Source organism: Panicum virgatum, chromosome 2K (assembly GCF_016808335.1).
Source record: "Panicum virgatum strain AP13 chromosome 2K, P.virgatum_v5, whole genome shotgun sequence".
NCBI lineage: Eukaryota > Viridiplantae > Streptophyta > Magnoliopsida > Poales > Poaceae > Panicum > Panicum virgatum.
The window spans coordinates 52,810,978-52,828,825 of NC_053137.1; the positions used below are offsets into that span (position 1 = coordinate 52,810,978).

Sequence of the window (17,848 nt, forward strand, 5' to 3'; positions counted from 1 at the left end):
TTGAGTTGGCAAAGTTCTACCCTGCATCTATGTTTTTGGTCCCCCATCAGGCAAACTGAAGAATGATCGAACCCTAATAACAAGATTCAAACTCATCTGATTTGGCCTACAAATCAGAGCAATTGAAATAAAATTAGCGCAATTGTCTAAATCCCAAGATTATTTCATCCCACATTTGTACGATGGATAGTCAAAAATCGAAAATAGTACCTGAGCACCAACTCCCCATCCCTGGCCTCTGGATCCATGGCCGCAGCGCGTGCTTCGCCCCCTCGCGCGTGGCACCCGCGCGCCCCCCGCCTCCTGCTCAGCGCCGCCCCCCGCGGGTCTCCCGCTCGCGCCCTCCGCGCGAGGCGAGCCGCCGGCCTCCCGCGTGGCCCCCGCGGGCCTCGCCTCCTGTCCTGCGCGAGGCGAGGCGCCGGCCTCCCGCGTGGCCCCCGCGGGCCTCGCCTCCTGGGCAGCGCGCGCCCTCCGCAGGCCCCGGCGTGGCTCGCGCCGTCCGCTCGAGGCGAGGCGAGGCGAGGCGCCGGCCTCCGCGTGGCCCCCACGGGCCCCTCCTCCTGCGCGGCGCGGCCTCCTGCGCGTGCGCTCGGCGCCGCCCCGGCCTCCTGCGCGGCGCGGCCTCCTGCGCGTGCGCTCGGCGCCGCCCCGCCGCTCCTCGATCTAGGGTTCGTGGGTGGCTCAGATGAATAGATAGACAACACGGTGAAAGACAAGGGATTCAAGAAATAAGGGGTATGTTGGTCTTTTTACTGTATTACGAAGAGTTTTCTTATTTTTTTAAAACTCTTAAACTCTCAATGCAACTAACGGAGTCAACAACAGGGGTAAACGGAAGCTTCGCAGTGGAACAGTAGGGGCAAAAATGCAAAGTAAAGAAAAAGGAGGGTAAAATCGCAATTGAGATTCAAAGTAGGGGTACAAACGCAATAATTCACGGTAGATTGCATGACTGCACCAATGCCGACGCCGGGCCAGCCAGCCCCAGGCCCCAGCCGCGTCGTGCCTTCGTCCCCGCCGGCGTGAGCCAGGCAACCTGGGCGCCCCTGATCTGTGCAGACAGTTGATGGTGTTAAGATATCTCTAGGATTGGGGATAATAATGAGTTTATACCGAATATGCTCCTGAAGGGTTGACTCTATATAATGGAACATGTACCTATCATTATGGAATAAGAGATCAGTTCCACCCACATTTGTCTCTCTTGTGTTCTTTGTGTGCTCGGGATTGATAAGGGAGACAGGTCTTCTATACCTTCTCCACGTCTCATCTGCTGCCGAGAAGGGAACGCAGATCGGGGGATTCGCAACGACACCTACATCTTAACACGTTATGAGCAGCTCTACCACTCAAGGTATGTCGTTCATGATCCCCACCGAATTCTCCTCGGTAGAATGAATTCTGGTGGCCAGTAGGCCTTTTACATGTTTAATAGATGCGTTCATGTTTACCGCAAGACATTGAACTGCATAAGTTCTAGGTTGTTTTCGTTGCTGATCTATATAGTTCGGTGTAGATCCGTTTTGCTTTAATCCTAGATTTGTTTCATCCAGCACGGTTTAGAACCCTGCTGGTTCTCGTAAGCAGTTTTTGCTTCAATCTAGATTCAATCTAGTATGGCTTTGTTCTATCAGTAGATGTATTTGTTTCCTGGCGGCATTTTTTTTTTCTGCATGCCAAGGAACGAGCCGTGTATGCGGCAGCCGCCGGCTAACCCACCGCATGACATGCGTATGCTGGCGGCATGAATAATCACGGCGCCGCCGGCCATCCCAACATGCATGCCTCTTGGGCCCCTGCGTGAACACCGACGACCTTGCTAGTATGATCCTGTATCTAGCAAGCTAGCATGTCTAATTAGCTTTTGTGATCAGCAAACTAGTATAGATCTTCAATCCATGGATTGATTCCATGACTAGTGTTACTCAGTTTTTTTTTCCTGGTAAACTGGTTTGCGGCACTGGCTAACCCATTGCATAGATTGGAACCTATGCATACGCCGGTGTATTTTTTTTATCCTAGCACAGTTCTACCCGAAGTCGTATGCGCTTGCCACCACATTACTTGCATGCACAGATGTGTCACCGTATGCCGACACCTGCACTCATTGCTAGCTTGCCGATAAGGTTTATCTACTTCGTGCGCCTATGTGATCTGTGCCCCGATGAGCGCGTTTAAGTGACTCATAATGTTTGTGGCTGGTTGTCTCTTTGTTTTATGTATATATATATCTTGCTATGATCGTTGAATGCATGTAAAAACTAGGAAATTACATCCGACCATATCAAACTGATTTATCTAAGCTATATTCATGTGTACTTACCCGAAGTATGTTACATGATCTTATAGGCAATGGGTGACGTCGCGGCAAGGCAGTTTGATTGCCTCATGTTGAATGGCAAGAACTACCAGACCTGGGTTGTGGACTGTCAGTTCCACTTGGCAGCTATGCAGTTGACTCATACAATCACTCCACGTGCGGATGGTGCACCTGCAGTCCCAGCGCATGAGATTGCCAAGGCTTCTATTTTTCTGAGGCACCATATCCACAAAGACCTCAAGCAGGAGTATCTTGAGGTGCGTGACTCGCTTACGCTGTGGCTAGCGCTCGAGGAGCGTTTTGGCAAGCAAAAGACAGTGGTCCTCCCTCAGGCCAGGCGTGATTGGTCACAATTGCGCTTCCTCGACTTCAAGACTGTGGAGGCCTACAACTGTGGAGTCACAGATGCCGAGATGATTGAGAAGACTCTCGAGACCTTCCACCCTTCAAACATGGTGCTCCAGCAGCAGTACCGTAATAATAGGTACAGAAAGTATTCTGAACTTATTAATGTCCTTGCTGCCGAGACTCAAAATGAGCTCTTGATGAAAAATTTTAATATGCGCCCTGTTGGCTCAAATGCATTGCCTGAAGCACATGCAAGTTTTCACAAGAAGAGTAAGACCTTTTACAAGAAAGGCATGCACAGCAAGAAGCAAGGACATAATGAGGGGAAGTTTAAGAAGCAATTTAATAGAGGCCAGAAGCCTCGCGGCCAAGGAAAAGGTAAGGCCCATAATGGCCAGAAACAATGGCGGAGGTAGGATGGGAGACAAGGGGGGCTGAATCAATGGAGTTGTTAATTTATATGAAGATTTAATGGTGATTTAATGTTTTTGCTACAGTATTTTAAGTGTGATTATTTGCTTTAGGGGGGCTGGAGCCCCCCAGCCCCCCTGTGCATCCGCCGCTGGCCAGAAAGGTGATGGAAATATGAGTGAGCATCCGAACAAGGGTTGCTTCCGTTGTGGATCAATGAACCATTGGTCTCGCCAATGTAGGACTGAACCACACCCGATCCAGATGTATCAGGATTGGAAGAAGCGTCAAAATGCAGAGGCTCATTTTGTTCAGGCACCTGTTGACGCCGTGACTGGAGAGCACGTTGCGGTGCTACCCCAATCTATCCAGAAGATAGATGATACTTCTGCTGCTATGGATGTTGATCCAACTGATGCCACTCCAGCTACCCAGGACGGCGACGATGATTACAACCTCGATGAAGAGGACACCCTCGACGATGACTTGGGGACATGGAGTAGTCCCTGCCTCATGAGTCATTTGCTTAGATTATTTTAATTTGGTCTCATTAGTCAGTTTGATTTATTCCCTGAAGAATTTTGACGTGATGTAATAATGCTCCAGTTGAGCAAACTGGATTATTTGCTTTGGTCCAACATTAGCATTTAAATATTATATCTTAGTTCGTTGTGGTTAAATTTGTGGCCTTATCTTGTTCGATATATGCATTGATTTGTTTATTTCTATGCATTTCCCCCCCTGTACATATGCATTCCCAAGTGCTCTGATCATTACGGCATGGGTGAATTAAATCAATTATTTTAATAGAACAAGAGAGGTGACGTACTGGTCCTATGGAGCCTGAAGAAGAGGATTATTGCCTAGTCGATAGCGCTGCCACAAACTCAATATTGAGAGATACGAAATATTTTCAGACATTACAGAAACGAACTGAAAATGTTCTCACGATTGCCAAAAGCAATGGCCGCATCATTGGCTCCGGTCGAGCTGTTGTGGTCCTCCCAAATGATACTAGGATTTTTATAGATGAAGCTTTCCTATATCCGGGAGCTGAGCGTAATCTCCTTATATTTGAAGACATCCGTCGTAGTGGCTATCATATTACCACTGCATGTGGAAGAGGTACTGAATACCTCAATATAATGCAGTCTGAAAACACCCAAATAAAAGTGGTAGAGCAAGCACTTGGCACCTCCTCTAGACTGTACTACACAAAAATTAATCCCCCTCTAGAATATGTTGCGATGTCAACTATATTTAAAAATCCAGAATCCTTTAGGATCTGGCATGAAAGGCTTGGTCACCCTGGATTAGGCATGATGCGAAAAATTATAAATAGCTCTATTGGCCATGGCATTAAAACGAGTCAGTTTCCTAAGCCAGAAGTTTTTTTGTGCACTGCCTGTGCACAAGGAAAACTGATCACAAAACCTTCTTACCTAAAAGTAAAATCTGAGTCATTGGGTTTCCTGGAGAGAATTCAAGGTGATATCTGTGGTCCAATAAATCCTTTGTCGGGACCCTTTAGATATTTCATGGTTCTTATAGATGCTTCTACAAAGTGGAACCACGTATGCCTGTTGTCTACGCGGAACCACGCTTTTCCTAAATTCATTGCTCAAATCATCCGTTTGCATGCTAATTTCCCGGAGAATCGCATTAAGTCAATTCGGATGGACAATGCTGGCGAGTTCACCTCAAAAGCATTTAATGACTATTGTTTAGCATTGGGCATTGATGTAGAGCATTCAGAATGGGCTTGCCGAGTCCCTAATCAAAACAATTAAATTAATTGCCAGGCCACTTTTGCTGAATAGCAGCCTCCCCACCAGTTGTTGGGACCATGCAGTGCTGCATGCTACTGCCTTAATCCAATATAGACCCTTTGCATATCACTCTGCTTCCCCTCACCAATTAGCGCGTGGACAGCAACCAATGATTTTCCATCTGCGAAAATTCGGCTGTGCTGTATATGTGCCGATATCACCACCCTAGCGTACATCTATGGGACCTCACTGGAAGTTGGGAGTTTATGTTGGTTATGAAACTCTATCCATAATTAAATATTTGGAGCCGGAAACTGGGGTCCTATTTACGGCTCGGTACGCTGATAGTATCTTCGATGAAGATTATTTTCCGGCATTAGGGGGAGGATTGTACCTTAAATCTAAAAAATGCCGAGAAATAGAATGGAATGACATGGGTTTTCATTACATCGATCCACGCACTAAAGATACTGAACTTGAAGTTCAGAGAATAATAAACCTGCAACAATTGGCAAATAACTTATCAGATGCTTTTACTGATATAAGAGGAGTGTCAAAATTGCATATTCCTGCGGCTAATGCACCGGAGAGAGTAGAGATACCCATGGAGGGCATGGATTCTACTCGAGTCCCCAATCCTAGGAAAAGGGGGAGAAACCCGGATGACTCGGTTGATGCGCCGCGGAGACGTCCGCAAAAGCAGAACACCAGAGTACAAGCATTGCACTCCCAATCAGTAGTCCCAGAAGTGACATGCCCTGAAGGCGAAGGGCCTAGTGCACTAGTGCGCACAAATATAACAGATAGCACAAAGGGCATCGGAACAACCAGACTCGAATAATACGGGAAATCAAAATGATGCAAATGAAGAAATTACCACAGACTATGTTGAGTCGAGAGATTTATATAATAGAAAGACTACAGTTGTCAACATAAATTTTGTCTCTAAAATCGCTGCTGTTATTGATGAGGATCCTAAACCAAAGTCCATGGCAGAGTGCTGGAAGCGCTCAGATTGGGTCAAATGGAAAGAAGCGATAGAGACAGAATTGCGCTCGCTTAAAAAGAGGCAAGTATTCGGGCCTGTCGCCCCGACGCCCCCCCAAGTATTCCCTGTTGGATACAAATGGGTATTCGTTCGTAAAAGGGACGAGAATAATGTTGTGGTGAGATATAAAGCGAGGCTTGTAGCACAAGGGTTCACGCAGAGACCCGGCTTCGATTATGATGAAACATACTCTCCTGTAATGAGTGGCATAATGTTCCGATATTTAATCTCAATGATAGCAGGATTAAATCTAAATATGCAGTTGATGGATGTTGTGACCGCGTATTTATACGGGTCGCTGGACTCGGATATATATATATATATATATATATATATATATATATATATATATATATATATATATATATATATATATATATATATATGAAAGTCCCAGATGGACTAAAAATTCCGGATCCTAAGAAAAATCGCAACATGTATAGCGTTAAGTTGCAGAGGGCGCTGTATGGGCTGAAACAGTCTGGTCGGATGTGGTACAACCGGCTAAGTGAATTTCTCCTGAAGAGAGGTTACGTAAATAACAAGGATTGTCCCTGTGTATTCATTAGAAAATCCCAGAATGGATTTTGTATCATCTCAGACTATGTCGATGAACTGAATATCATTGGCCACACAGAGGACATTGAGGAGGCGAGTGCCTATCTCAAGACGGAGTTTGAGATGAAAGATATGGGTAAAACTCAATTTTGTTTAGGCCTGCAAATCGAGCATCTCCCTGAAGGAATTTTAATACACCAGTCGACCTATACAAAAAAGGTTCTTGAGAGATTTAATATGATGAAAGCACATCCTGTGACCACTCCCATGGTCGTGAGATCACTCAACATAGACAAAGACCCATTTAGACCAAAGAGTGAAAATGAGGATGTGTTGGGACCTGAAGTTCCCTATTTGAGTGCTATTGGGCCATTGATGTACCTTGCGAACAGCACACGACCTGATATCGCATTTGCGGTAAATTTGCTAGCAAGATATAGTGCAGCGCCTACTAGACGGCATTGGGTTGGCGTCAAAACTATATTGAGGTACCTCAAGGGTACTCTTGATCTTGGTCTATTTTTTCCGAAGAAAAATGATTTGACCATGGTGGGCTATGCAGATGCTGGATATCTGTCAGATCCCCATAATGCCAGATCTCAAACTGGTTTCATGTTTCTCTGTGGTGGTACAGCTATCTCATGGTGATCATCTAAACAGACCTTGGTAGCAACATCATCAAATCATTCAGAGATTATAGCTCTATATGAAGCCACACGTGAGTGTGTTTGGCTACGGCGTATGATCAAGCACATCCAGAAGTCGTGTGGCATTAATATTGCCGATACTCCCACTATTATCTACGAAGATAATGCAGCATGTGTTACACAAATACAAACAGGTTATGTAAAGAATAACTTAACAAAGCATATAGGTCCTAAATATTTCTATCCTCATGATCTCCAGAAGCAGAGTGAGGTAAAAATATTGCAAGCTAGGTCATGTGACAATATGGCAGATTTGTTTACTAAATCTCTTCCTGCTACCACATTTAGAAAATTTGTTCGAGGAATTGGAATGAGATTTTTGAAAGACCTGCAGTGTTCAGGGGAAGTCCGCCCCTGAATATTTGCTATTGCTTTTGGGTCCTGAAGATCCTATTAGATATAATCCAGAAGATTATAATACATCCTGAAGATGTTAATTGCATTCTTTTCCTTTATGAGTTTTCCAAAAATTTCTCATGTGAGGTTTTTAATGAGGCAACAAGTGTAATACATTAAGCGGCTACGATGTACTCTTTTCTCCATTCCATTTTTTTCCATTGGGTTTTTGGAAGGAGTTTTTAACGAGGCATATGCTAGTCCCGGTATTCGCCTAAGGAGGAGTGTTAAGATATTCCTAGGATTGGGAATAATAATGGGCTTATACCGAATATGCCCCTAAAGGGTTGACTCTATATAATGGAACATGTACCTATCATTATGGAATAAGAGATCAGTTCCACCCACATTTGTCTCTTCTGTGTTCTTTGTGTGCTCGGGATTGGGAAGGGAGACGGGTCTTCTACATCTTCTCCACGTCTCATCTGCTGTCGGGAAGGGAACGCGGATCGGAAGATTCGCAACGACACCTACATCTTAACAGATGGCTTGGTGCACCGTGCACCAACGCAGCTGGAACAGCTGTTTCATCAAGGATCAACCGAACAAAATCACCGGAGCTGATTCACAAACGTGTCACGCCTCTCTCTCTCTCTCACTCAAAGTCTCAATGCACAACACTAGCGCGCACGCGCTAGCAAACACACCCGTGGCCGTGAACCGTGACCAGTCCGCCACTGGAAGCACGTTCCGACGCGGCCTCACGCCAGGCAAGCCAAGCCGACCGGCTATAGCTAGTAGAAGAGCGAGTTGTAGGTGGACAGGGTGGCGGCGATGGAGGCCAGGCAGACGAGCAGGGACGGCAGCAGCGTGGCGTTGAGCAGCGCCGCCCGCCCGAGGAGCCCGCCGGCGAGCGTGATGGTGCCGTCCGCCGCCACCCGCGCCAGCGTGCCGGCCTCCGTCGACAGCAGGCCGCCGTTGAACGTCCCGCGCGACAGCCGCGACGACATCACCCGCGACAGCAGCGACAGGTTCACGCCCTCCAGCACCTCCGCCGCCACGAACGTCAGCGCCGCCGAGCACACGTACTGCGCCGCCGTGTACGCCGTACCCGCCACGCGGAAGCTCAGCAGCACGCCCGCCAGCAGCACCACCTCCGACGCCACCAGGATCTGCCTGTCCTCGAACATGTTGCTGATGTAGGTGCCGATGATGGCGTTGACGGGCAGGACGGTGAGCCCAAGGGCGGCGAGGAACACGGCGACGGTGCTAGCTGGTCACCACGCTCGACTCCGACAGCAGGATCTCCATCGCGTATTTCAGCATGAAGTAGATCAGCAGCTGGACCTTCAGGAATAACAGGAGGCAAGCAGAGAAACGAATTAATGATACAATGTTTGGTGATCAATCAGAGCAATGTCAAGCAAGCATATGGTCACGCGCCGAACCTTCACTGACGGCGTGAGCAACCTGTAAGCTGAAACCACTGAAGAAGCCGGCCTAAGAGTGGACGGTGCAGACAATCTTCCACCCTGACTGGTCTGGTCATCTTCGTATGGGGGCATCAGTTGCTCCGCAAGGCCCTGCTCCATTTCTTCTTGATCCAAATATCCTGTGGAAAAAGGGTAGTGCTTAAGTAAATGATGGCCAAGAAATGCAGAGAGATTAGGAAAATTCAGCACGCACTCAATTGTTCATTCTGTGAGAGCTTTACCTGTACTGGAGCTGCTAGAGGAACCCTCACGGAAATCTTTCACGCCAGGATCAAGAGCTGGCTCTCTGAACGAAATCCACAGCCAGATCAGGTACACGAACCACCCAAACGCCATCACCCAGCCAGGCAAGGTGGCTTGGTTGATGGTGAAAACAGACACCTTCAAGTTTGTCTGAAGCAGGCCGGCAAGCGCAGGACCGCATGCCATTCCAAGAGCGCTAGCACTGACGAATGCCGCAGAAGCCTGCATTCGGATCCTAGGAGGAACACAGTCGCTGATGTACCTCCTGTTCACAGCTCTCGCAGATCCAAATCTGAAAAAAAAAATCAGTTAAAATGTATGAAAACCAGTCACTTGTTTGTCTCTGGGCACGCTGAGTTCAGAACAAGGATTAGAAATATTTGCACTGAATCTACGTACCCGCACAGAAGCCTGCCGACGAGGAGGATTACCAGGGAGTTAAGATCGTAGGCCAGCGCGTACAACACATTGCCGAGAAGCAGCACGACGCTGCTGAACAGCAGCGGCCTGAAGTACGACCTGTTGGACCACGCGCTGAAGTAGACCGAGGAGAAGATCTGCGCCACCGCCATGGACCCGATGATGACGCCGCACACCGTCGCGGCGGCGCCGAGGCTGGTGGCGTAGTCGTCGGCGGTCGGGACGATGATGTAGGTGTTGACCATGTACAGGAAGGTGTTCACCAGGTTCAGCACCAGGGAGATGAAATGGTACTTGTCTTCCTCGATGTGTTCTACCTCTGAACCTGTGCTGTCCCCTTGCGCGATAAGCGCGTGCTGCCCCAAGAACCGCAGGAAGTTCGTCGAGTTCGTCAGCTTGTCAGCTGTGGCCTTTATCAGATCGATAATAGGGTCCTGCAGATAACACCAGATGAAAAAGAACTGCACCAGTACTCGTTGCAATGAGTGCTGACAATAGGAGCACCAATACCTTTGGAATGGCCAGTGGATGCTGGTCATAGATATTCAGATAGCTTCCTTCGCGCTCCTCAAGATCGCCAAGGTTGCGAGACAATGCTCCAACAACAGCTCCAATACCCTAGTAATTCAGAATGCAATGCAACATTTGTTCAACACTTCAACCTGCATAACATTGCAATCAACAAGACAGATATTGGCAAGTTACTCACCACATGCTTGAAAACCTGCTGAAGCTGAGAATAAGGGTGGTTTGATCTGCTGCTGACATAATAATCTGTAAATTTATACCCCAAGCGCTCATCGAATTTCTTCAGTATCTTGCGGACTGCATTGGCATTAATATCGACGAATCTTAGGAGCTTTACAAGATCCAGGCCAACTTCCCTGTAGTCTTCCCTTAGTTCAGATATCTCCTGTAGAAGTGGTAAATCTTGAAGTCTTGCCTTTTTCTTCCCTAAATCTTCAAGCCGTGCTGCAATCAATCCTTGCTGTTCTATCATGAACAGCACAACCTTTTCAATCTGCCAAGGGAAAGTACTCCATCAGATCATCCTAAATGGACATGCAATTTATTCCATACATTAACTGAAATGACTATTTACAATTACTGGACAGACTTTGATATACCTCATCATCAAGTAACTTTGAGAAGTCCTTCAAAACACGCCTGCGATCGTGGTTTCCTTCTTTTGTCTGCTCTGTGTATTCTTTTACTCTATCCTTCAAGAGCTTGTAGTTGAAGTAGTGCCTAACAAATAGGAAATGAAGTGCATCATTGTCATCAGAATAAAGAGCTGACAGTTAAGCAGTTTACACTTAGGATCATGAAATAACTAGACCACAGCACAGACAGAAGAACATCCTCCTGACAAAAGCAAATCAGTTTTTGTGAAGTGCAATGTAAGGTCTAATGTGATAAATACGTTTAAAAAAATGGAAAAGGCAAAACATATGAGGCAAGTGTCCATACTCCTCCCATCCTGGAATTTGATCTGTTGTCAGTTTCTTGGAGAAGTTGACCATTTTTCTTCCTAGTGCATGACCTACGTGAAAAAAGAAAAGCACATGAAGCATCAGGATGACAGGATCGAATTCCTCAACAAAAAAAGCATCAGGATGAAAAGTGAGAGCCATCGGCTTATATTAACGAATCAGCCAATCAAATATCATCCACGAACGGAACTACATGATTTTCAATATGAGGCACAGAAAGAAGAATATCTTGCGAAAAATAACATTGAAAGAAGCACCTGGAAACTTGGTGAATGTTGGAGACCAGGATGGTTGTCAAATGGATGGGCCTTCTGCTAACATCTAACAGCCTTATATAGCTTTGCTTTGGGCGTTGAACTTCATAAAGTTGAATTAGCATGATGTTTATCAGGGTTGAAATTATCGCTGCTGGAATAAGAAGAAGAAATAATCTTGATAAACAGAGCTGGACATCACAGATATTTTATTCCATAAATAAAAATAAACTGTACATATTCTTTGTTGAAACAAGATGGGGAATTAATCTCGATATGCACAGCTGGACATAAAAATGACAGATTTCCCAGAAAGTAAAAGAATATTTTGCATATCCATGTTTGACTTTTGTCCTATTGTTTTATGGAGGTCTGTAAGAAATATGAACTTGGAATGCCCAACAGGGCAACAGATGCAAACATCATACTATATATTGATATTCGCTTCAAACTTGAACGATCATACTAGTCTTGAATTCTTCGATGTATATGTTCCTGGTAACAAAAGAAAACAAGATGTGTCTACAGATCTCAGCAGCACATTTTTTCAACTTTATTTCCGTCAAGAACATCAGTAGAACCCGAACAAGTTCATACTGGCAACATAGTACTTCACAAGCTCTTTAAGGATTAGTAGCAGAGCCTGTTCATTACATGTGAAAGTATAGTGCCTGCCAAAACTTATCCTGCAATTTCAACCATCAGGAAGCTGTAAAACGAATTGCATATATGCATCTTTAGTTTTTTTATTTGAGTATAGTATAGGAATGTGGAGGACTATAGCCATGTCTCTTATCCACACACCAGATTCCTTTGGAGTTGACTTCAGAGAATAGAGCGTTTTAAAAGGAAAAAAACAAAAGTCAGCAACTTATTTATTCAGTGCTGTCTGTATATTCAGTTTGGAGCAAGCTTAAGCCTTCCATTCCCTCCAAGGAAAAGGATCGCAAGTCATGCAAGCTATGCAGCGACTGCTGGCCAAGGTAACAAAACAGAGAAATCCAGATCGGTTGTCCATTCAACGCTTACCAGCTGGCTCCCCAAGATTATCCGATTTGGCACGAACTGAATATTTTAGCTAGCGCGCGTGCAGCTGCCATTAGCCCATTACCTGGCAAGAAATTCATTTCAATTTTCAGCAGCTCTATCTATTCCCATTTGCAGAAGTCAGAACAAGAAAGCAAGGGACCGGTTCTAGAGGGGAAAAAAGAGGACGTACCGGAACCGGGTGTTCGTTCCGACATAGGCTCTGTTTGGACTGCGTTTGCTTCGCTTCTGAGCGAAAGAAGCAAATTAAACCCGCCAAACGGGCTGCGGCGGACGCGCGTTGCCAGGCCGCCGTGCATTGAATAAGCGGCCGTTACAACGTGCGGCCCCAGAATCGCGAAAAGCGAGCTCCGACCCGTGTTGCGCTTATGCGCGCCTCGCTTTTTTGGCTCGCGGTCCCAAACGGGGCCATATGCATGAAGCATTAAATGCATGAAATCTTCAGACATATGCATGGAGCACTAAATGTAATTGAAAAAAATAACTCATTACACAGTTTAACCGTAAATGACGAGATGAATCTGTTAAACTTAATTAGTTTATAATTAGATATTAATTACTAAATAACAACAAAAATGCTACATTATTAAAATCCAAAAATTTTAGCCAACTAAAAAGGCAGTTCTTCAGCGAACAGACCCGACGCTCCATCTTATCGCCTGCAAGCGTCATCTGAACACAAGAACGCTCCATATACTGACTCCGAAAAGAAAAGGCAAAAAAGAAAAAGGAAGGGAGGGAGGAGGGAAGAAAACGGCCAGAGGCACACCTGCATCGGCAGGACGGGCCCACTCGTCAACGGGAGAGACCCAGAGAACCCCAACGGCACGAGGCGGCCCAGTAGCAGCCGCCCTGCGAGTCCCGCACGAGCGCCGGCGGCCAGGCGCGACTCCCCGCACCCTGGGAATTCAACCTCCGCCACGGCCGAGCCCGACGCCGGCGGGAGAGAGAGGGAGATAGAGGGATGGGCGTGGGGGGCAGCTTCTGGGACCTCCTGAAGCCCTACGCGCGGCACGAGGGCGCGGGGTACCTCCGCGGCCGCCGCGTCGCCGTCGACCTCTCCTTCTGGGTCGTCTCCCACAGCACCGCCATCAGGGCGCGCTCGCCGGGGGCGAGGAAGCCGCACCTCCGGAACACCTTCTTCCGCACTCTCTCCCTCTTCGCAAAGGTCCGTTTCGGCCGGTTCCCTCCCCTCCCCCTCCGCTTCCTTCGCTCGTTCCCCGCTCCCCCCTAGTTGTTTCTGGCTCCTTTTCCTTCCCCCCGTCGCTTGATCTCTCCCGGCGTATAGCGTCCTGTTATTCGCTCGTGCTATCCTGCATTCTGTAGTTGCTGCGTGTTGCCCTCCAAGATTTAACCTTGCTGGGGTATTACGGTCTGTGCTTTGTTCCCCGAATTTTTTTTTTGTGAAACGAAGGATTTTTTTTTTTACTATCCGGGTTGATCTTGCGAGTCGGATTCACCATTTCCTTGGGTTTGTCTCTACAACTGCTGCAGATGGGCGCATTCCCCGTGTTCGTAGTGGACGGCCAGCCGTCGCCGCTCAAGTCGCAGGCCAGGGCTGCGCGCTTCTTCAGGGGCTCCGGGATGGACCTGGCCGCATTGCCGAGCACAGAGCCGGAGTCCAGCGGGGCTGCCGCACCTGTCAAAAGGAATGCTACCTTCACGCGATGCGTTGAGGAGTGCGTGGTGAGTTCCTGAATTTCGGTACTGTTGTACTCCTTTGTGCAATCTACGATTCTATTCACTTGCAGTACATCTGGCTCGTTTAACTGCCCAGGAGATTGAGCAACGACTGTAGCCTCCTAATCTGACACCACAACCTGTTACCCCATTTGTGTCTTCTTGCTAGATTGCATCTGAAATCTTACCAAAAAAAAACTCTTACATTTGACCAGTAATAAGTGTCACCATGCTTATGTTGATCTGTTGGATTGAATGGAATTCGTATTGGTGAAGCTGATAGGTTATGGTTTAGATGGAGATGCCGCCGCCTCACATCAGCATATACCTTGTCAGTAACTTTGGTTATTTTTCTTTAATTTTTAGGAACTGCTTGAATACCTCGGAATGCCTGTTCTATGGGCAAAAGGTGAAGCTGAAGCCCTTTGCGCTCAGTTGAATAGTGAAGGCCATGTAGATGCTTGCATCACTGCAGACAGTGATGCATTCCTCTTTGGAGCTAAGACTGTCATTAAGGTCCTCAAATCGAATTGTAAGGTAAGGAGTCTACTCTAGATTTTTCTCCATCGCAGGAGATTTGTTTCCTTTTACATGGACCATGGTATCATGACAATCCGCTTTTGTGCAGGAACCTTTTGAGTGCTACAACATAGCAGACATTGAGGCTGGCCTTGGATTGAAGAGGAAACAAATGGTAGCCATGACACTTCTTATTGGTAGCGACCATGATTTGCATGGGGTACCTGGTTTCGGTCTTGAGACTGCACTTCGGTTTGTGCAGTTATTTGAAGAAGATGAAATTTTGGATAAGTATGTGTCATACATTGTTCTTGTATATTTGCTGGCAGAGTAATCTCTACATTCCTCAAGCTAGTCATCTCATTTATACCTCTCCAGGTTACGTGAAATTGGTAGAGGTGTGTATCCATTCTTAGAAGGATCGGACAATCCACAAATTCATGATCTCCCATCATCATCCACAAAAGGCTCATTTGTGAAATCGCCGCACTGCTCACATTGTGGTCACCCGGGCAGTAAGAAAAAACATAGCAAAGTTGGGTGCAATTATTGCTTGGTGGATGCCTTAGAGAATTGCGTGGAAAAACCAGCTGGATTCAAATGTGAATGCCCTAGTTGTGAAAAGGTAGGCTTTGTACTCATTTGATTATCCAAATATTCTTACTTGTGATGCCTTAATATGTTTTGCTGGCTCTTTTGCCTTGAATGGTTTGTGACAAATAATCACTATGTTAATTGTACCTTTGTTATGACTGTTAGGCACGTGATCTAAAGGAACAAAGAAAACATGCAAATTGGCAAATCAAGGTCTGCAGAAGAATAGCTGCTGAGACAAATTTCCCGAATGAGGAGATCATTAAATTGTATCTAAGCGATGACAATTTGGATAAAGGTACAGAAAAATAAATATGGCACAAAATATTTGAAAAAATAAGTTCTGCTTGTTTACATGCTTGTCGTGTTGTAATTTTTTCTTTGGTAAAGTTCCGAACTTAGCATTTATTGATAACAAAACTCATTTATTAACAGTGTTCGTGACATGTAGCCCTTGTTGGTATACTTCAATTGAAATTTTGTCCTGTTTGCAGAAAATGGTGTTCCTTTGCTAAGTTGGAATAAACCTGATGTTGAAGCTTTGGTTGACTTCTTAACTTATAGTCAAAATTGGGAGCCATCTTATATTCGACAAAGGATGCTTCCTATGTTGTCAACCATATATTTACGTGAGGTGGCATCATCTCCATCTACACCATTGCTTCTTTATGATCAATATGAATTCGATTCAATTCAACGGATTAAAATAAGGCATGGTCACCCTTATTACTTGGTGAAATGGAAGAGAGATACTCAGGGTTTGAATTCTAGTATATCTAGCAAGAAGCCAGTAGCAGAGGGGGAAACGAGTAGCGAGGTAGTGCTGTTGGATGAAGACGAGGAGGATGCAGTGGTTTGTGAGTCTTCTGAGTTATTAGATGAGCCTGATGTTCCACAAGTGCTTACTGATGATGGCTGCTGCTTTCTATTGACTGATGAAGATATTCAACTTGTCAGTTCAGCATTTCCTAAAGAAACGACAAGGTTTCAGGAACAACAGGTGGGCAATGGTTGCTTCCTTTGCTATGATAATTTTAAAATATGCATGACACTTGCAGATAATTTTAATTTAAGAGTTATTGTTCTAGCATTAATTTTCTTGTGAAGAGGTCGAAATTTATCCTAAAACATAAACCTAAATCTCAGTTAAATCATTTTTGCATTTAATTTCATGGATGTTTATGCTTTACCCCCAAAATTCTACCAATGTGGATCTCTTAGATTTATGTTGCGGCATAACACTACTACTGAAGCTCTGATGCATCTGGGTAGGTCAGTAGTGATGCCAGTAATATTTAAGCACACATTAATTTAGGTTAATGCATGTACATGGATTGCAAGTTAGGCCCTCAATTGTGATATTTGTATTTAGTTGAGTTTGGTTATACCTGAGCATTTTACATTTATTCTGACTATTCAAGAAAACATCAAATGCAATGATGTTGCTTACTGCAGCTAACACATGAGCTTAATTGGTGCAGAGACTGAAAGAAGCAAAATCAAGATCACGAAAATCCAAATCAAGCACAAGTAGCACGTTTGAAACACCTAAAGGTCCAAGGCCTAGCGGAGTCCAGCTTAGCATCACAGAGTTCTACCGGCACTCGAAGAAAGGGCTGAGCATCGAATCCGGGAAGAAGCCTGTTGGAGAAGGCGAAGCATCTAAGGAAGGATCAAGAAAAGCCTCGGACAGAGACCCCAACAACGGCCTACTGAAGTCTACTCGACGCCGCCTCCACTTCGACTGACGACTAGCCTGACTCTGGTCAGCATTGTAATCTTGCTGCCACTGTTGTAGCCTCTAGATGACCCAGAGAATGCCGTAACCTATTGACCGCTGTAGATTTCGCGGCCCATTTTGTACAGGGAGCAAGCATGATCTTGGTCCGAGGAAATGAAACAGGTCTTAGTTTAGATTTGTTCATTTGAACCTAGTCTCCTGTAGATAAAGATTTTCCCGCTGTTTTGCATATTTTTAGTGTTTCTGGATTCACCTGCCGTTCCTCCAAGGGTTGCCTGCAGCAGCTAGACTCGATCTTTGCCTTCAGGATGCCAGCTGACAGACTTTGTCATCTTATCGTAATCTGTTCGATCAACCTTTGTCCTTCGTTACGATATGACCTGGCAACATGAAAATCATGAGGTGCTTACTCAGATGACGCTCGTGCAAGTAGGGTGGTAAATAACTTTAAATTTTATTCTAGATAATATAGGGCCAGTCCTAGAAGAGACAGTCTTTTATCTTATACAATTTCGAGCTAAAAATATATAAAAGTTGGAACAACCTTGGGCCTGGTAGCTAACGCCACACTCGCACATGATGGCTACGAAAGTAACCCTTCAACTCCTTGTCTTTGGCTTAGTTTTTATGGTGTTTGCAACACAGCATGCTTGGGGTGAGCCGTGAGAGCGTGATTGTTATCGTGAGAGAGAGAGAGACGAGGTTAAGCGGGTTTGCATAAACACCATAAAGCTTGCGAGTAACTACGAGGAGATCGGACATGACTTTGCATCTGCCGTGTACTCACCAATCATGATGAAGCCCGAAATAAGTGTGTACTAGAAAATCTTGGCTCTTGGGGCACGGCGTTGCCGTGCCAGCTGGCCT

General features: G+C 45.8%; 2 protein-coding genes and 1 pseudogene across 2 annotated transcripts; 2 read left to right on the forward strand and 1 right to left on the reverse strand.

Annotated features, from left to right (window-relative positions):
* Positions 1-246: 246 nt before the first annotated feature.
* Positions 247-693, forward strand: LOC120695443 (atherin-like). Its single transcript, XM_039978691.1, has one exon. The coding sequence runs from the start codon at positions 247-249 to the stop codon at positions 691-693; it is 447 nt and encodes a 148-aa protein (XP_039834625.1).
* A 7,129-nt stretch (positions 694-7,822) lies between these two features.
* On the reverse strand, positions 7,823-11,287 carry LOC120695445 (annotated as a pseudogene).
* Positions 11,288-13,239: 1,952 nt separating this feature from the next.
* On the forward strand, positions 13,240-17,233 carry LOC120684679 (flap endonuclease GEN-like 1). The gene is made up of 8 exons (XM_039966564.1): positions 13,240-13,615; positions 13,942-14,133; positions 14,494-14,664; positions 14,756-14,937; positions 15,025-15,271; positions 15,406-15,538; positions 15,735-16,240; positions 16,722-17,233. The coding sequence occupies exons 1-8, from the start codon at positions 13,412-13,414 to the stop codon at positions 16,986-16,988; spliced, it is 1,902 nt and encodes a 633-aa protein (XP_039822498.1). The 5' UTR covers positions 13,240-13,411; the 3' UTR covers positions 16,989-17,233.
* The last annotated feature ends 615 nt before the right edge of the window (positions 17,234-17,848 follow it).